Genomic DNA, 21,924 nt, shown 5'->3' on the forward strand with positions numbered 1-21,924 from the left:
CATCATATCACCATCTTGAGTCAAAAGAAATTCATAATTTCTCACGGGCTCATGGTGAATCCTACTAGATCTACGAATAACCTGTGTTTCTTGGACATGATTACTTTCAACATTTTGATGTAAATCCTGATCTTATTCCAACTCTGGTTCAATATTATCATATGGTTCTCGATCTTCATCGAGATGTATTATCCTCCCACTGATTTTCTTAGAAAGTAGTTCTCCCCTAAGAAATACAGCGGCCCGAGCAACAAACACTTTGTTCCCGGAAGGATTATAAAAACTATACCCTAGTCTCACTTGGGTATCCCACAAAATAGCATCTATCTAATTTTGGTCCAAGCTTGTCAGAGGCTAAACATTTTACAAACGTTTCACGTCCCCAAATTTTCATAAATGACATGATTTGACATTTATCACTCTATATCTCATACGGAGTATTTTGAACCGCTTTTGTCGGAACTTGGTTAAGTGTATATGCAGCCGTTTCTAGAGCATAACCCTAGAAACTGAATGGAAGATCCGCTTGACTCATCATCGATCGCACTATGTCCAACAAGGTACGATTTCTCCTCTAAGAATCTCTATTCCATTGAGGTGTTCCAGAAAGAGTAAGTTATGATACATTATCACACTCCTTCAAGAAACTCTTGAAATTGTGGTTTAAGTATTCTCCTCCACGATCTGATCGTAAAACTTTTATACTTTTCCCTTGTTTTCTTTTCTACTTCGGCCTTATATTCTTTGAACATTTCAAAAGAATCAGATTTGTTCTTCATAAGAACCACATATCCATATCTACTGAAATCATCAGTAAATGTTATGAAGTAGTTGAAGGAATTTACGGATGAGCAGAAGCGTGATATAACAATTATTCTGTAAAAACCATGTATCGCACATATAAAAAAATGTGTAAATCAGAATGGAGGAATCGTAACCATACCTTGAAAATCGAAGCTTTATAATATGGTTGCTAGCAGTTGCTCCTCAGATTGTGGAGCACTCTACCAGTATCCACCAAGAATGATCCTCTTCGATGAAGCTTTTTATAAAACCAAGCTTTTATAAAAATGGAGTTTTTGGGAGAGAGAGAGAGAGAGAGAGAGAGAGGAAGAAGATTGAGGCTAGGGTTTTCACAAAACCAAGTGTGTGTTTAGAATGAGCCATCTCATTCTATTTATAGGGATCTCCTAGGGTTTTTCATAATATATCAATATATATATTAGCCCCGTATTTTATCTTTATAAAATGCTTTAATAATAATTAAAACTATTTTAATCATTATTTCTTTTTCTAAACTATTTAGAAAATAATTCTCTCTCTCATTATTTCATCAAAGAAAATATTCTTTTATGGTGTGACCCTTTAGGTTCAATATTATGCCGGTAGTAGAATTAAATAATAATAAAATTTTATTAATTATTTACATGAATACTAAAATTCACTAAATATAATTAACTAATTAATTATATTTATTCTACATCGTGAGTGATGCTTCTCAACATATCGCGACTATCCGTATAATATGAATTCATTGCTTAGAATACCAAGAACCTGTCAGTGACTAGTTACCGTACAATAAATTCCTTCTACCCTTACAATATCCCGATTAAATACAAGGCATGGATCACGTGTCAGGCCTATCAAATTTAATCATATGATTTCTTATTCATAATGCAAAGTTCATATTAATTCAAATTAGAAACTCCTTTCTAATTTCATACACTCTGGCCAGAGATTCCAGAACTCGCATACTAAGAATAACATAGGATATTCTCTTCCTATACTGGAAGGGGTAGATCCTCTATTGACGTTAACTATCTCTATACACAAATCTCTATGCCCAGAATAGACCTAATGGATGTCCTTGAGACTAAGGACTAAACCAAAGTACAGTTTATTATATACAAGATAACTTTAACGATCTCAAATCTAAGGACACTTGTACAACTATCACTCAGTGAATAACTATTGACACCTGAGTAATCTCCATTAGTTGTTCAACTTATCGAGTCATGTTCAGTGAACTTATTCCCTAATAAGCACCTACATACTAGCTATAGTGTCACCACACAAATGCCTATGAGAACAGACATCCTCCTGAAGGGAGCAAGCATAGTATGTACCAATCTTTGCGGATCCACTACCATCTGATTAGTTATCCTATGATCAGGAACTGTTTAAGTCTAGAGTTATCATCTTCTAGATCTCACTATTATAATCTCATGACAATTTTAGAAGCTTTACTCTAAACTAAGGAGCATCTTATTTAATACACTTTAAATAGATAAAGCCCATAATAAAATCAAAACAAGTCTTTTATTAATTTCAATGAAATCAAATAGGAATACAAGAAAGTTCTTCCTAACTCATCATACATGATTGGATTTAGGACAAACACTTTCAATCTCCCACTTGAACTAAAGCCAATCACCCTGGTATCTAATACCCATCTTCTCTTTATGACGATCAAAGTGAATCTTAGACAATGACTTTGTGAGTGGGTCTGCTACGTTGTTATGTGTGTCAACTCTCTCAATCTTGACATCTCCTCTTTCAATAATTTCCCTAATCAAATGAAAGTGTCACAAAACATGTTTGGAATTTTTATGAGACCTAGGTTCCTTGGCTTGTGCTATTGTTGCGTTGTTATCACAATACAACACAATAGGCTCCTCAATGCTAGGAACAAATCCCAACTCAGAAACAAATTTCCTCATACAAACGGCTTCTTTTGCAGCCTCACTTGCAGCTATATATTCTGCTTCCGTTGTGGAGTCAGCCGTTGTAGACTGTTTGGAACTCTTCCAACTAATCGCACCACCATTCAAAGTAAACACGTACCCTGACATGGATTTGCTATCATCACTTTCTAATTGAAAACTAGAGTCAGTATAACCCTCTATTTTCAACTCAGATCCACCACCAAAAACAAGAAAAAATCCTTAGTCCTTCGCAAGTACTTAAGGATGTTCTTCACTGCTTTCCAGTGGTCTTCACCTGGATTGGACTGATATCTGCACGTCACACTAATTGAATAAGCAACATCAGGCCTAGTACATAACATCACGTACATGATAGATCCTATTGCTGAAGCATAAGGAATCTTACTCATACGCTCTCGTTCCTCGGGTGTCTTAGGAGACATCTTTTCGGAAAGGGACACTCCATGGCTCATCGGTATGAGACCTCTTTTGGAGTTTTCCATGCTAAACCTTTTAAGCACTTTCTGGATGTATGTACCCTGGGTAAGACCTATCATTCTTCTAGATCTATCTCCATAGATCTATCATACCAAGAATGTAGGATGCTTCTCCCAAGTCCTTCATAGTGAAGTTCTTCGATAGCCACACTTTGACTGATTGCAGCATCGGTATATCATTTCCTATAAGAAGTATGTCATCCACATACAATACAAGAAATGTTACCGCGCTCCCACTAACCTTCTTGTAGACACATGGTTCATCTATGTTTTTGATAAAACCAAACTATTTGATTGTCTCATCAAAACGGATGTTCCATCTACGAGAAGCTTGATTTAAACCATATATGGTTCGTAGCAGCTTACACACTAGGTGTTCATTTCCCTTGCAAAGAAAACCCTCTGGCTGTGTCATATACACTTCCTCTTCAAGTTTCCCATTGAGGAAGGCCGTTTTCACGTCCATTTACCAGATCTCATAGTCATAGTAAGCAGCAATCGCAAGCAAAATCCGAATTGATTTTAACAGGGCTACAGGAGAAAAATTTTCATCAAAGTCAATCCCTTTCCTTTGTCTGAATCCTTTTGCCACGAGCCTGGCCTTATAGGTCTCCACCTGGCCATCTGCTCCAATATTTCTTTTGTATACCCATTTGCACTCAATAGGCTTCACACCCTCAGGTGCTTCAATCAAAGTCCATACTTGGTTGGTATACATAGATTCCATTTCAGATTTCATGGCACTTTGCCATTTCTCTGAATCAACACTACTCATAGCCTCATTATAGGTCATAGGGTCGTCATCATCAATGATTGACAACTCATTGTCATTCTCAATGACAAGGCCATAATACCTCTCAGGTTGGTGAGACACTCTCCCTGACCTACGAATGGGCTGTTCCACAGAAGGTTGTTCAGTCTGAACAGGTGTTTCCACTTGAATCGTAGTAGTTTGAGCTTCTTGAACTTCATCAAGTTCAATTTTGCTCCCACTGTTTCCTTCAAGGATAAACTGCTTTTCCAAGAAGGTAGCATGTCTGGAGACAAACACCCTATGATCGGTGTAAAAGTAATACCCTAAAGTCCCTTTAGGATATCCCACAAAACTACATTTTACGGATCGAGATTCGAGCTTATTAGGGTCAACTTTTTTGACATAAGCTGGACATCCTCAAATCTTAACGTGTTTAAGACTCGGTTTCCTTTATTTCCATATCTCATATGGAATTTGAGGAACAGATTTGGAAGGCACCTTATTCAGTAAATATGCTGAGGTTTCCAATGCATAACCCCACAGGAATATTGGAAGATTCGCATAGCTCATCATGGACCAAACCATGTCTAACAAAGTTCGATTTCTCCTTTCAGATACCCCATTCAACTGTGGAGTATATGGAGGAGTCCACTGGGAGACTATACCATTTTCTTTGAGATAATCAAGAAACTCTCCATTCAAGTATTCACCACCTCGATCTGATTGAAGAGTTATAATACTATGTTTGGTTTATTTCTCCACTTCATGCTTATATTCTTTGAACTTTTCAAAGGCTTCAGACTTGTGTTTCATCAAATACACATATCTGAATCTAGATCGATCATCTATGAAAGTAATGAAGTATGAAAATCCACCCATGGCTTGCGTAGACATTGGTCCACATACATCTGTGTGTACCAATCCTAGCAAATCTGCAGCCCTCTCTCCATGTCCAATAAATGGAGATTTGGTCATTTTGCCCAATAGACAAGAACCGCATGTAGGATATGATTCAAAATCAAAGGGGTCAAGTAACCCTTCCTTATGCAATGTCCGCTGTCTATTTTCACTAATATGACCAAGTCTGCAGTGCCACAAAAAAGGTGAGATTTTCATCATCCCTTTTTCTTTTATTAGTATGTTAAATTTGTAGTAAATTATGCTCTACGTCACATACATACAGACCATTATTTAAAATACCACTTCTATAAAGAACGTTATCTCTAAGAATTGAACATTTATTATTCTGAATAACAAATAAAAATCCAGCCAAGTCTAACATGGGAATAGAAATAATATTCCTCATAATCGAGGGAACAAAATAACAATTATTTAAAACAATAGTCTTGCCCGTAGGCATATGTAAATGAAATGATCCTACAGCTTCAGCAGCAACTCTTGCTCCATTTCCCATCCGTAGAATCACCTCCTCTTCCTCAAGAGTCCTACTTCTCCTTAGTCCCTGCAATGAATTACAAATGTGAGAACCACAGGCTGTATCTAATACCCAAGTAGAAATTTGATTTAATGACATATTCACTTCAATCATGAACATACCTGAAACAGAAGCGGTAGTCTCACTACCCTTTTTCTTCTTCAATTCTGCAAGGTAAACCTTGCAGTTCCTCTTCCAGTGCCCCACCTTATTACAGTGGAAGCAAACAGCTTTGCTCTTGGGGTCTTCAGCTTTTGGTGGAATAGGCTTTTTCTCACCTACTTTCTTCTTCTTGGAATGGTTCTTCTTCCTTTTCTTAGGATTGGAACCTTCACCAATTAGAAGAACTGAGCTCTTCTTAGAGGGAAAATTTGATTCCGCAGTCTTCAACATGTTGTGGAGTTCAGCCAGGCTGACATCCAACTTATTTATGTGAAAGTTCACAACAAACTGCAAAAACGAACCCGGAAGTGATTGCAAGACCAAGTCTTGGCTCAGCTCCCCATCCATGGCAAAACCAAGTTGTCCAAGACGTTCAATCAAATTGATCATCTTAAGTACATGGTCATTCACAGATGATCCCTCAGACATCCTACAACCGAACAGCTCCTTCGATATCTCATATCGAGCTGTCCTCCCTGCCACATCATACAACTCTTGTAGATGCGCTAGGATAGTGTGAGCATCCATATGCTCATGCTGCTTCTGTAGCTCAATGTTCATGGAAGCTAGCATGATATATTGAGCAACATTTGCAGCATCTATCCACTTACGATACACAACATGTTCATCATTATATGCATCGTCAGCAGGTTCAGCAGGCTTAGGTGAGTCAAGCACATATTCCAGCTTCTCAACCCTGAGAACAATTCTCAAGTTTCGAAGCCAGTCAGCAAAATTAGGACCAGTCAACTTGTGAGCATATAGTATACTCTGGAGTGATAGTGCAGAAGACATAACGTATATAGTAAATCTGTAAATGATGAACACATAACAACACTTAGCAAATTTTCAATTTCATTTCAAAACACTATATAAATCGGGTCTTTATTCATAAGTGGCTCCACTAGTTTATCTAATTTATACAACCCCTTAAGTGAAAAATTAAGCATTCATAATGCTAGTGGGAATAGGGATCCTACATTCCATCATACAACCCCGGCTGTAGCACGAAACGTCATGCGATGTTCAATAGGCAGACAACTCTTGTCAATTACATCTTATGTTATTCCCTAATAAAACTTTAGCCTCTTGAATAATTGAGTCACGGTTGTAGCACGACAGACTCAATATTCTAAGTCAAGTCTAACCCAACATTTCGTACAATTGAATCAGTCTCCAATGGCCCACGGCTGCAGCACGTAACGACCTTTAGATTCTAATTCAATGTACACGTCTCTATGTAATAGACAAGTATTTCTTATTTCAAAATCAAAGCCCTCGGCTGTAGCACGAAACGACAATGATTTAAAAATAAAAAATACTTTCTACCATGTTGGAAGGTTATGACCGACACAAGCTCGTTGTGTCATTGGCCAATTACTACTTGATATTATTTAATTTTAGAGGGATTATATTATATTACAATCATAATTATATTATAAAGAGATTATTCCTTTTAAATTAAATATTTCAAATCAATAATCGATAATCGGATGATTCCCAGATCGGGGGGAGCATTGTCAAGAGGCGTCACTTAATACCCCTTCCTTACAGATCGAAATCTGCTTTTGACAGAATCATCATTTCTCTCAATATTAAAAATTCATATTTAATTACTTGTTTCATAAACACAAGAATCTCATGATTGTATTCATAATATTATTGTTAAGGCAAGAAACGATTCATATTCTAGATTTTCTAGAGCACGCCTTATTTTGATTTAAGTTCACCTAAATCTATCATTGCATAGTAAACATAGGCATATATCATATATATAAAAATAAATAAACAAGTAAGCATGCAAGTAATATCATGTCACACATTGATATAATGATGTATGGATTTATTATAGCATTTAAAAGCAATTAAAACAATTAAAATATGCTTTAAAACACTTTCGGGAATATAAACAGTTCAAAACTTTTATATAACAAATATATTTGACCACTCCATTAGATCCGTCTCGGAAATACGAATCCAACGATATATTGCACGCCCAAAACGGAGTTACGAAACTCCCAAAAAATCAAATTTAATGTGGACAATCGGGCTGTAACGCATTACAGGAACGCGTTACAAGGGCTGTAACGCTTTTCGGTAATGCGTTACAACACGATTAGGCCAATAATGTGTGTAACGCATTCCGTGAATGCGCAACAAGGTGTAACGCATTCCCGGAATACGCGACACGCCCCCCCCCCCCCCCGCGCGTGCGCTACACGCGCGTGCGCTACACGCGCCTGCACAGCCGACCATTGCTGTTGTTCAGTTTTTTTTTTCTTTATTTTCTCCTTGACGTTTCTCTTGCCGACTGCTGTTACAAAAAGAGGAGTAACCCCCTTCCTTTACTCCCTCACTTAATAACCTTTATTAATATGTTATTATTTTAATTTTATTATTATTAAATTAATTAACATTTAATTAATAAATTAATAAAAATCAAAATAATATAATTTTTTAAATCAGGAAGTAGCAGAAAATTATCAAATCAGCCATGATTCCTTGTGCAAATTTTAATCATAATTATTCACATGCATAACTATTTCATGAATTTTAATTAAAATAATTTTAAAAAAAAATCATAACAAATAATCTACACATCACAAAATTATGAAAAAATACCTAGATGATCTACAATACTTGTAGAACTCAGATCAGTAATCAAGATCTTATGCAAAAATTATTTCGAATTAATTCATAATTAAATCTAAATAAACTTGCAAAAATCATAACAAATCCATACATGCATTAAAAAATCTGAAAATTTTTATATGAATCTCTATATGCAGAACCTAGATCTGATGCCAATGAAGGAATTTACGGATGAGCGGAAGCGTGATATAACAATTATTCCGTATAAACCATGTATCGCACATATAGAAAAACGTATAAATCAGAAAAACGGAGGAATCGTAACCATACCTTGAAAGTCGAAGCTTTATAATATGGTTGCTAGCAGTTGCTCCTCAGCCTGTGGAGCACTCTACCGGTATCCACCAAGAATGATCCTCTTCGATAAAGCTTTTTATAAAACCAAGCTTTTATAAAAATGGAGTTTTTGGGGGAGAGAGAGAGAGAAAGAAGATGGAGGCTAGGGTTTTCACAAAACCAAGTGTGTGTTTAGAATGAGCCATCTCATTCTATTTATAGGGCTCTCCTAGGGTTTTTCATAATATATCAATATATATATATATTAGCCCCATATTTTATTTTTATAAAATGCTTTAATAATAATTAAAACTATTTTAATCGTTATTTCTTTTTCTAAACTATTTAGAAAATAATTCTCTCTCTCATTATTTCATCAAAGAAAATATTCTTTTGTGGTGTGACCCTGTAGGTTCAATATTATGCCGGTAGTAGAAATAAATAATAATAAACTTTTATTAATTATTTACATGAATACTAAAATTCACTAAATATAATTAACTGATTAATTATATTTATTCTACATCGTGAGTGATATTTCTCAACATATCGCGACTATCCGGATAATATGAATTCACTGCTTAGAATACCAAGAACCTGTCAGTGACTTGTTACCATACAATGAATTCCTTCTACCCTTACAATATCCCGATTAAATACAAGGCATGGATCTCGTGTCAGGCCTATCAAATTTAATCATATGATTTCTTATTCATAATGCAAAGTTCATATTAATGCAAATTAGAAACTTCTTTCTAATTTCATACACTCTGGCCAAAGATTCCAGAACTCGCATACTAAGAATAACATAGGATATTCTCTTCCTATACTGGAAGGGGTAGATCCTCTATTGACGTTAACTATCTCTATATACAAATCCCTATGCCCAGAATAGACCTAATGGATGTCCTTGAGACTAAGGATTAAACCAAAGCACAGTTCATTATATACAAGATAACTTTAACAATCTCAAGTCTAAGGACACTTGTACAACTATCACTCAGTGAATAACTATTGACACGTGAGTAATCTCCATTAGTTGTTCAACTTATCGAGTCATGTTCAGTGAACTTATTCCCTAATAAGCACCTACATACTAGCTATAGTGTCACCACACAAATGCCTATGAGAACAGACATCCTCCTGGAGGGAGTAAGCATAGGATGTACCAATCTTTGCGGATCCACTAACATCCGATTAGTTATCCTATGATCAGGAACTGTTTAAGTCTAGAGTTATCATCTTCTAGATCTCACTATTATAATCTCATTACAATTCTAGAAGCTTTACTCTAAACTAAGGAGCATCTTTTTTAATATATTTTAAATAGATAAAGCCCATAATAAAACCAAAACAAGTCTTTTATTAATTTCAATGAAATCAAATAGGAATACAAGAAAGTTCTTCCAAACTCATCATACATGATTGGATTTAGGACAAATATTTTCAGTAGTATAAGCCCCCTTGCCATCATACGTATTCGACCACATACATCATTATGTATAAGTCATAATCGTTCGGTGGCCCTTTCACCTGATCAGGTAAAAGAAGCTTTAGTCATTTTGCCAATGAGACAAAGTTCGCATCTTCCGTATGATTCAAAATCAAACTTATCCAAGTATTCATCTATATGTAACTCAGAAATGCGTTTCTCATTAATTTGGCTTAACGACAATGCTAGAGGTAATGTTTGATTTGAGTCAACTTAGAACATATAAATTGTTAACTAATTGTGCAACATTATAAGTCTTATCATTGAAATAGAATAAACAACTATTGTTTATTTAATTAAAATGAAAACCTTTCTTATCCTGACAAGAAATTGACTTAATGTATCCGTTAAAGGCAGGCACGTAATAACAATGTATCAAGTTCTCAATCTAGCCTTATGGGCAATATTAGGTATAGAGTTCATTCAACTAGAGCAACAACTTTTGCTCCAATTCTAACCCTATACCTGAAGCTTGACCATTGCTAGTCTTCTTCTTTAGATCTTCCAAACAAGCTCGATAATTTAACTTCCAATCATCCGGTTATTTCCAAAGAATGACAATCATCTCCTTTAGCAACACCACTATCAGGCTTCAAAAGCCCTTTTGGATTGGACTTTGGTTTGGCACTGAATGAGATCAAATCTTTACCTTGCCTGTCCACTTTCATTTCCCATTTGAATTCCATATGTACATCATCAATATGGACGTAATTCATGCCTTTACCGTGTTATTTTTAGCAGTTCTAAACATGCTTAACAACTCAGTGAGTGTTCTGTCTATCTCATTCCTTTTGTTCCTAAAAAATTAAGAATATGAGTTGTTCAAAGATTATTTGATCAAATCAAGCTGAGTCTCTAGACTATTCTTGAAACCCAAAATATCAAGGTACATACACCTATCATCTTTAGAACATGTGGTCCAACCGGATATCATTCTCCCATTAATGCAAAGTATGGTGCCTTATTATTGTCAAATCTTTCTGACGAGCCTATCCTTCAAACATCCTTTGAAGGTGCTCAATCATATCATAAGCATCATTATGCTCTTGTTGCTTCTAAAGCTCAGCACTCATAATTACAAGCATGAGACATGAAACATCAGTTGCATAATCAATTTGCTTCTGGTAAGCATTTTGTTCAGCACATGTTTCATTCTCAGCTAGAAGAAATAAGGGAGGGGGTCTGAGTGACATCCTTGAACCTGAGGACAATCCTCAAGTTCCCGTGTCAATTGAGGAAATTATTTCATGTCAGCTTGTCCTTCTCAGGGACTATTACATAGAGAAGTTATTTGTGTTATTTGTCATTTGATATCTACAATATTAAAGTGCATAAAATGACTTAGTCTACAGATGATCATTAAATTATGTTCAAGTGATTATTCATATATATATATACAGAATATATATCTCCCACTATTTTTATCAAATCAATAGCCCTAACTATTAATTCGGAAAGAACATCTTCTATATCTTTTCTAGTGAGCCAAGATCCATATTTCACTATGCATTAGGTCAGCTTTGGCTTTTCTCCTAAAACATGATTATTTGGGTAGACAATATTTGTCAATTATATCAATAATATAACTCTTGGATAGCTTGGTGGAACAACATTTATTCATATTTATCTAATAAATCTCGCCAAACTCTATGCCTATAAGTTCACAATCCTATTGTGGTAACTTGGTTAAGTCAAACCCAATAGTCAAAAAGTATCAATATACTTCAACACATCTCCCACGATAGATAGGAGTACTTCGCTTTGGCGAACCCACTCCTGGTCGATCTAGGGGTTAACGCATTGGACTCATTGGAAGGCATCTGATCAACTTAATATTAACTTTAGGGTTTTGCTAATTTTAAAACGATCATGATCCCATCATAAAGAGATTCCCACTTTTTCCTTGAATAAAATACTTCAAATTAATATTCTTCAATGGTTTGATTTCCAGGTAGTGAGGGAGTCACAACGGTCTCGCTTAAAACCCACAACCTTACAAGTTCAATGAACTCGCTTTTGACAAAATCGCCCCATGTCAGAAATAAAGAAAATTTATATTATATTCCGTGTTTCATAAACACGAGAATCTCATAATTGTTTGTTCATTTTAAAATCTTGAGTCGTTACAGATTTTATCTTGTTTAGAAAGCATGGCATGGGTGTCATATCTAATACATACATCCTTAATCTAATTAAGCATGCATCTTTATAAACTACTCTACACATACATTCATCATATGCTCATATATATGTAAAGTGCAATAAATAAACGTGGTTGGTTATGGCTTTATCCTATGTGATATTCATCAAGCTAATGACAAAGATCTAGGTCAATCTAAGGTGAAAAATAAATACAGACTAACTATTACATGTCTTCTTTCTTGTATTGCTTCCTTGGATGGCCTCCATGTGAGTTTACCCTTCCTTGATCTTCAAATCTTCATGTATATTACACGAATGAAAAATAAAAACTAATCTAATGTACTTACAATAAGAACTCGAGTTACATTCGAGATTTAATAATTACAAGATCAAACGACATGCAAGCCGTATGTAAAAAACCAAAACCATTATCCTAAGGTCATAAGCCATAACCATCCACCATGCTCAATTAACACATAAGAACATGTTAAAACACATAATATGATCTTAACATATCATACCCATCATGATCTAATCATAAAAACCAAATATATCAAAAATCAGAAAATTCGAAATTAAATCTGATAACATTAAATCGCAGATTACAGGGTCTAAACGACGTCAAACGCCTTACAGATCAGTCGATTATAGCTGTAGCTATCAGTTTTGTTCAGACGCTCGATTCCATATGAAATAGCATATTCGTTCGCCAAAATCGGACAACAGACCCAGATTTCAGCAAATTCGCTGCATCTGATTCAGAATCGTATCAAATACGATTCTTATAATAAGAACAAACACAAAACGTGTATATATCAGTATATATACATATTATATAATCATTATATGATTATACTACTCTCATGAATGTCATATATTCAAAACATATATAACATACGCACTATATAAACATAATAACATGTAAAACATACAAAATTGCATACATAACAGTCATGAAATATTGTATACATGTTATCATCATATAACCAGTAAACACATAAACGAATTAAACACTTTTCGCAAGTAGCTCTGATGCCATTGAAGGGTTTCGAGCACATAAACGCAACGGAAACAGTAATTAAAAACGTAAAAAAACATAATTTTCGAAACCCACCTCAGGATCCATGCGAAAAACATGTATTTAATTCGTAGATCAGATTGTTTACCTTAAGAAGCTTTACCAATTGGTTGACTAATGGAGATCCAAAGCTTGTTCAATCACCACGCATCCCGCTCTTGCGATCTACGCTCTATCGGTATCCACACGAATGCTTGAACTCAAGGATTGGATGTGTACTAGCACAAACTCGTTTCTTCTCGCTCTCTCCATCTTCTCCCTTGGTGGCTAGGGTTTTAGTAAAAAATTTGCTTACAAAATCAGCCACACAAGAGATATTATATAGAGAGTATAAAAACAAATTATAACTCTAACTAACTAGGAGTTATTATTAATTCGAAATTTCTATTTATATTATAATTAAGTCTCACTTAATTATTTAACAAATAAATTTCATAATTAATATTAGTAAATTCGAATATCAATATTTATCTAATTAATTAAGTCATACTTAATTAATATTATAAATAATTCGAATTACTTTAATATAATTTAAATCCAATTTAAATTAAATAATCCTTCAAGCATTCTTAGTGTGTGACCCTATAGGTTATTATTACGTTGGCAACGAATTTTAAATCTAATTTAAAATCGTAAACAATGAGCGGCATCTAGTAATACATCATTGCTACCCAAGTAATAATAATTAAATCGGTGATCGATTAAACCTTTTGTGAATAATGTACAATGTAATATAATCCCTTTAACCAAATATTATAAGTTAAACTAGAGGCATGTAATGTGTCATCCTCATCATAGTTTAATCCAAGTTTCATTGATCAATGAGTAGACTATCATATCAAATCAACATTTGAGCGTGGCCACGCATTTCATAGTCTAGCTCACACAAGAGGCCAATAATATCACTCCTAAAATATGAGGGTTAAATCCCATCTAGATCATTCATATTTCTCATACGGTTCATAATATACCCAATGTCCACTTTTATCATTACCCGGTCAAGGATAACTTTTAATGGAATCAATGTATATTAATTCTCGTATAGAAATATAATGACTTCAGGTCTAAGGACCATTACATCATTATCACTGTGAGAATAACTTATGACACAACAGACATGTAGAATCTCACATTGGGTCTGTCCAACACCATGTACATATACATCTGCCTGTGTTTTTGACTTTAGTATCACTATACCTATGATCAATGAGATGTGATCATCAGTCAACAAACACACAAGTCTTAATGTATTATTATTGTCCCTTAATAATAATACTCGACTAGGGACCTTTAGGAATATTGATACTATTCTCATAATCTCATTTCTAAGTCACGTACTTAGAGATATAGAATTGCATATCATATTCCAAGGACATTTATTAATCTAACATTTATATCGCAGTAAATTAAGAATTAATAAATTATAAATAGAATAATCGATAGAACATAAACATTAATAATCCTAATGTCTTAAACTAAAACATCATAGTGTTGTCTCTAGGGCACGAACATTAACAACATGTTCATAGTGTCATAGGTTATTCTCATAGTGACAATGATGTAATGGTCCTTATACCTGAAGTCATTATATTTCTATACGAGAATTAAGATACTTTGATTCCATTAAAAGTTATCCTTGACCGGGTAATGATAAAAGTGGATATTGGGTATATTATGAATCGTATGAGAAATATGAATGATCTAGATGGGATTTAACCCTCCTATTTTAGAAGTGATATTATTGGCCTCTTGTGTGAGTTAGACTATGAAATGCGTGGTCACGCTCAAATGTTGATTTGATATGATAGTCTACTCATTCATCAAGAAAACTTGGATTAAACTATGATGAAGATGACACATTACATGCCTCTAGTTTAATCTATAATATTTGGTTAAAGGGAATATATTACATTGTACATTATCACGAAAGGTTTAATCGAAGCACCGATTTAATTATTATTATTTGGGTAGCAATGATGTCTTACTAGATGCCGCTCATTGTTTATAATTTTAATATGAGATATTAAAATTATAGCCAACGTAATAATAACTTACAGGGTCACACACAAAGGACGCTTGAAGGAGAAATAATTTAAATTATGAATTTAAATTAAATAAGTAATTTGTTTTATTTATGATATTAATTAAGTATGACTTAATTAATTAATTAAATAAAATAGAGAAATTACTTAAACTAATTCTGAAATAAGTTATTAATTAGTTAAGTGTGACTTAATTAAATAATAAATTGGAATTTTGGATTAGTATTAATTATAATTAAAAAAACTCATTCTTCTCTCTAAACTCTTTGAGGGCTGATTTATATATAAGGATACGTGGTTTACAAAACCCTATATATTCAAGGAGAAAGAAGAAAAGATGGAGTTTTCGGGTGCTAGTACACATCAATCCTTCAAGAAAAGCGTTCGTATGGTAGAGCGTAGATCGCGAGAGCGGAATACGTGGTGATTCAACAAGATTTGGAACTCCATTAATCCTTCATTAATGAACTCTTAAAGCTTCTTTAAGGTAAAGATTCTTACTATAAAATAAATATCTATTTTTGCATGGATCTTGCGTAGGGTTTCAATTTTATAATGGTTTTAATTTAATTTTACATAGTTTTCGTTGCGTTTTCTGTGCACGAAACCCTTCACCCCAGTGGTTGCCACAAATTCCCTCATGTACTTTACTATGGATATAGTCACTTTCTTCATCATCGATGCATTCAATTAGGGATTGATTAAATTCTCTTTGGCAAAGAACTCCATCATACTCCATATATTTCGCTGCTTGGTAGCGGAGACGCCGAGCTTTGCCCTTGTCTTCCAGCACAGTCCATACGCGGATATAATCTTGTATGGAGTCATCAAAGTTTCTTCTTGGACCTCTTTGACTTGCAATATATCAACTTCAGGGATACTCAGAACTTCTTGAATTTCCAATGAAATTCCTCCGAGCAACACACTTTTTATCTGAGTGCCCATTTTGCCAAGGCATCTACATTGTTGTTCTTTTCCCTCGGCACACACTCTAATCTAACTTTGCCAAACCTCCGTAGTAGGCGCTACAACCACCTCATGTAAAGTTCTGTTCAAGGTTTTCGAGCTTGGAACCCCCCATTTACTTGGTTGGCAACCAACTCTTAATCATGCCATCCTACCAAATTCATAATTCCAACTTCCAATCTATCTTTAGACCATTGATTAGAGATTCATACTCCGTTCATGGCACGAAACTTGAAGTGTATGGTATGCATCAGATGGTTCCCTTCTAGAGTAACCGATGCAACTCTGGCTTTTCCATGTGTGTATACCTAGTTTCAGCGTCCAATAATCTTTCAATATTTACTTGAATCGTTGTCATCCGCCGAGATAAATTGTGTGTCTTCAGTCCAACTCATTTTCTCTACAAACAAAGGGATGTGTGGATCCAAATCGAGATCAACTTCGTGAAGGTCTTCCGCTAAGGCTTTTTTTCTATGAAGGCGCGCCCTCTTGAGGAGGGGCTTCTACTTCATCAGGGGCTTCATCTAATCTTCGCAGCGTCTCAACTTTTCCTTCAAGCCTTTCCCCATTGATTTCCTTCTAAACTATATCACCTTCCAGAGGAATCTCATCTTTTTATAAGCACTTTAATAAAGGTTGTTGGTCGAGCTTCCGTTGTCCACGAAGACTCTATAGACATTCTCCGTTCCGATCTGAATTGATATGACCAAGGCATCATTATGTGGGTGGTATACCTATTTTTGTATCTTCTTATCTGAAAGTGATGTCCATGGATTCTCATTTGAATATCTTTGGTGGCCTTGTTTTCAGACTGTGGGTGTTGGTAAGAGGTCTGTACCTTGCTTTTTAACATATCTACCAAGTTCTCGATTGCTGCTCTCCACACCGGGGTCTCCTCCAAATATTGCTCGGAAGCTTCCATCTCTGACAAACTTACTATGTTCTAGAACTTTATTGTGGGACCCCCGCGGAATACGGTCACCTTCTTCTTTTACTTCGTCAGAACCATTCCTATGCCTTTTAACTTCTTTAACCACCCATTCGCCAAGGTACCCTTCTCTGATCAGAGTCTTGATTTCATCCTTCAGCTGGCGACATTCATGAGTTATGTCCGGACGATTCATGGTACTCGCTATACTTGTTCTTATTTTCCTCTGCCACGACGATAGAGCATATGGTTTCTTGAAAAGACCTTTGTTCTTGTTTACTTCGAAGATGTGTTCAACGGAAGCGGCCAAATGAGTAAAATTACTTGGCCGATTCTCATAGCTCAAGGGTGGAGTCCATTCTCTTTGAATAGTGGCAGTGTTCACCTGCTTTGGCGCCACCTTGTGTCATCAGCCTTTGATCTCTTCTTCTATCATTCTACATATAGTGTGCTCCCTAACCCCGTCCAAGGAAATCCAAAGTACGAATCTGCCGAAAGCATCTATCAAAGTAATCATATCCGAGGAATCCGTACAAGGAATCTGTCAATCAAACATTTAGGGATCTCCCTAACTCGTCCAAGGTTGGGGCTCGCCCTAACTTGTCCAAGTTTTGGGTTCGCCCTGACTTTTTCATGGAAAACCCATTTCCTTAGCCGTCCTTCCTTGGCCGTTCGTCCTTGGTCGTCCGTCATTGACTGTCCGTGAAAACCCATTTTCTTGGCGTCCACCCAAAAATTGAGTTCTGTTAACCCGAATTTGACCCGGATATTTCTTGTACCAAATTTTGCCTAACCCGTTACTAGAGCAAACATATATGGAAAATGATGTGTCGAGGTTCATTCATATTGCTCATTGTGCGTCCAAGAAGACCTTGCATATAATAGACCTACTATGTCATGACTCATCAGTAGTTTTTATGCTGGAAAACGACTCGGTGCTGCTTCCTAAACCCACAGAGCCTGTATTTCTCAAGTCGTCCCTAAAACTGTTGGTTCATCTAGAAATAAGATCACTTTTTTAGCTCTCTCTCCTAGGTGAATGCTTCCGTGTTCACCTCGTCACCTTCAGTTGGTTTAGACATGATTTTACGCAATTCTGCATATATGTTTTTTAGGATGTAAGTTCCTGTTTTTATCGATATCCTGCTCGGTTAAAGAAACAGAGGCCCTATGTGAATGTGAATTGAGTCATTCTCATTGACATTGAGTTGGATCAAAATAGGTTGCTGTTGCCCCAAAAGGCTGCAATAGAAAAGTTCGTGTTAGACGTTAGTTATGTAAAATGACAAGTGAATATTAATAAATAAATTTAACACAGCATCATGTAGTTTTAAACAAATCAAATATAGGCATGGCAAAAAATTTAATCATAATTCATATGTAAATAACTAACCATATAAAATAAAATAACTAAAATGTATGGTTTGTCTAGGGGAAAAAGGGAAAGCTTTTCACCTTTCTCTATCTTCATCTCCCGAATTCCCATGTCTACCAAAGGGCAACATTGCTCCTCCATTCATGTCTCTCATCATCTTCAAAATGCTGCTAACCTATCTCGATCTTCACCTGCCCGCAGTGACGGTGTGGCTCCTGAGATGTCCCACGTTTGTTCATATATGGATCATGCAAATTCTAAGGGTATCTGGTTTGGAGACAACCCTCTTTTGTTCTATGTTCCTTCACTTTTGTTGCAGCTCTCTCTTATCAATGTTGTCACCAAGTGTTTTCACTTTTTTCTCAAACCTCTTGGCCAACCTGCTATCATTTCTCAGATTCTTGTAAGCATTTTCTTCCGTTATTTGCATCTTTGCTTGTATTATTCTTCATTTGATTTTGTTTTATAATCCATGCATGCATTCAAGCAATGTAATAATTATGCCACTTAATTTAAAAAAATATAAAAAAAAAAAAATTGTGAGTATTCGATTAATATGGGAACCGGAAAAATGTTGTTTGCGTGATCGTTGAGAACATATCGGCCAGAATATAAATTTATGGAAATTACGCTAGAGTATTGCTTAATTTGTGGGTGATCATCTTGAACAGGCTGGTGTCTTTCTAGGTCCTTCAGTACTTGGGCAGAGTACAACATTCTTAACTAATGTGTTTCCAAATGAAACTAGGGTGGTACTAGAGACTGCTGCAGCGTTTGCTTTCATGCTCTTTATCTTCTTAATTGGAGTCAAAGTTGATCCAACAATGGTTTTTAGAACAGGGAAACAACCTTTAATCATAGGAATTCTCGCGATCTTTGTTCCCTATGGGCTTTCTAATTTCGTAGCATTCCTTCTCCAGAAGCATGTGTATCTAGACCAGGAAACCTTTGAAGCCCTACCATTTATTGTTGCGGTGCAGTGTATGACAGCATTTCCTGTTGTTGCTTGCTTTCTGGATGACCTAAAGATTCTTAACTCAGAGATTGGACGTCTAGCATCTTCGTCTTCCATTATCTGTGATGTCTGCAATTGGGGTATCATGATGATAAATTATACTGCTAGGCTTGCTGACAGGAAATCATTCAGGATAACCATAGGATCTTTTTTCTCAACTGTCTTGTTTCTAGTTGCCATATTGTATGGAATTCGTCCTGCAGCCTTGTGGGCGGTTAGACGTACCCCAGAAGGGAGGCCTGTGAAGGAGATTTATATTTGTGCTGTTCTTGTTACTCTAATGATTTGTGGGTTTATTGGCGAACTTATTGGAATCACTGCTTTTGGTGGATCTTTGGCTTTGGGATTAGTTATCCCGGATGGGCCACCACTGGGAGCTGCACTAGAGGAAAAACTTGATAGCTTTGTCCATGTATTCATGCCACTGTTTTTTGCTGTTTCCGGATTAGAAACCAATTTTTCAGCCATAAAGCACATGGAACATGTAGGTGTTATTCAGTTGCTTGCATGTGTTTCGATTGTTGGAAAGGTTTTGGGGACTGTATTGCCCCCTCTTTTTCTCAGGATACCAGTTCGAGACGCCCTTTCTCTTGCCCTCATCATGAACACTAAAGGCATAGCTGAACTTGGTTTCATGATTCAAATGAAACATATGAATGTAAGTCAGCAAATGATATAGATGTTTCTGATGTTCATAATGTTTTAAAAGTGGGACTAAAACTGTAGAAAATGAATCATTATTGTTTTCTTTGAGTAAAATTAATCTATGGATATTATTTACAACATGCAGCAATTGACAGAAGAACCATATACCGTTATGGTAATCTCAGTGGTTGTAATAACAGGCGTAATCTCTCCTATCATAAAGGTCCTGTATGATCCTTCAAGAAGGTACCTTGCTTACAGGAGGAGGACTATCTTGCACCTCAGACGAAATGAAGAACTTCGTATACTTACTTGCCTACACTCTCCGGAAACTGTTCAAGCAGTAATAAGCCTCCTCCAAGCATCTAATGCAACAAAAGAGAGCCCAATTACTATTGTTGTTCTCCACCTTGTTAAGCTCGTTGGTCGTTCCAGTTCTCTACTTGTCGCACACAGGCAACACGAAAAGTCTTCGTCAAAACGTACACAATCAGAACAAATATTCTCTGCATTCAAAAAGTTTGAACAATTAAACGTTGGCCGTGTTTTTTTAAATAATACTTTTAAAGGAATTTCGCCTTATGCGACAATGCACAATGATGTCTGCTCCCTCGCCCTTGAAAAGAGATCAATTCTTATTATCGTCCCTTTCCACAAGCAGTATATATACGGGGAAACAGTAGAAACCTCTTCTGCTTTGGAGAACTTGAACAAAAAGGTTCTGGATAAGGCTCCTTGCTCTGTCGGGGTCCTAATCGATCGTGTAAAACAAAAGAACCCAAGATACATTTTGTCAGAGCAGTTGTTACAGAAAGTAGCTGTGATCTTCTTTGGAGGTGCAGATGATAGAGAAGCACTAGCATACGGACAACGCATGTCAGAAAACCCCAGTATCCAGGTCAACCTAATTCGATTCATTACTTCAGATTCTGAAAATGTTGTGGGAGGTAAAGAACGAAGTAAGATGCTTGATGCTAAAATCTTGAGTGACTTCAAGCATAGCGCTAAAACTACGAGCTGCAAACAAGTTTCGTACCAAGAGGAGGAGGTGTCAAGTGGTAAGGATGTGGTTGCTTTGACAAGATCAGTAGGTGATGCTAATGATCTTGTCTTGGTTGGTAGGCGTCATGGGGAGTCAGACATAATGCATCAGCTAAAGGAATGGAGGGATAGGGGAGAGTTGGGGGCAGTGGGAGAAATACTTGCTTCTCCTGAACATAACTGTGCGGCTTCTGTTTTGGTACTGCAACAGCAAACGAAACTATGGGGATTGCAGGACCCCGAGGAGTCGACACACTTAAGAAAATGTGATTTGTAGCCTAATTCTGTTAACTTATTGTAGCCCTGTACAAAAGATTTTGACATAATCTACACAAATTGAGCTTTTGGTCACTACATTTTTAAACAAAAAATATAATAGATTAGTGGAACTCTCAATACATGAAGTGTGAATATATATTCATCTCCAGGTATGATTTGGTTGGAACTTTCATTAGGAAAAGCTAGCATATTGAATAGAGCACAATCTTTAACATAGCATGTACTATACTTGAATTCTGACATCTATTGCAACATTAATTTCTATATGATGTTTTGTCTGAACTACAGAGAGTGATAGTAGCCAAGAGTAGTAGTTTAGAATTGCTAGTTCTTTAATTTAGTTGAACTTCATAGCTTTGCATATATTAGTCATCAAAAGATAACTGTGGTTTTCTAAACAAATGCTCTTGCAAAGAAATTACTTCTAAAATTCTTACATA

General features: G+C 35.8%; 1 protein-coding gene across 1 annotated transcript; it reads left to right on the plus strand.

Annotated features, from left to right (window-relative positions):
- The first annotated feature begins 18,544 nt into the window (after positions 1-18,544).
- On the plus strand, positions 18,545-21,671 carry LOC141695760 (cation/H(+) antiporter 15-like). Its single transcript, XM_074499980.1, has 3 exons — positions 18,545-18,907; positions 19,176-20,177; positions 20,310-21,671. The coding sequence occupies exons 1-3, from the start codon at positions 18,545-18,547 to the stop codon at positions 21,480-21,482; spliced, it is 2,538 nt and encodes an 845-aa protein (XP_074356081.1). The 3' UTR covers positions 21,483-21,671.
- Positions 21,672-21,924: the final 253 nt, after the last annotated feature.

The sequence above is a fragment of the Apium graveolens genome, chromosome 11, assembly GCF_009905375.1.
Source record: "Apium graveolens cultivar Ventura chromosome 11, ASM990537v1, whole genome shotgun sequence".
NCBI lineage: Eukaryota > Viridiplantae > Streptophyta > Magnoliopsida > Apiales > Apiaceae > Apium > Apium graveolens.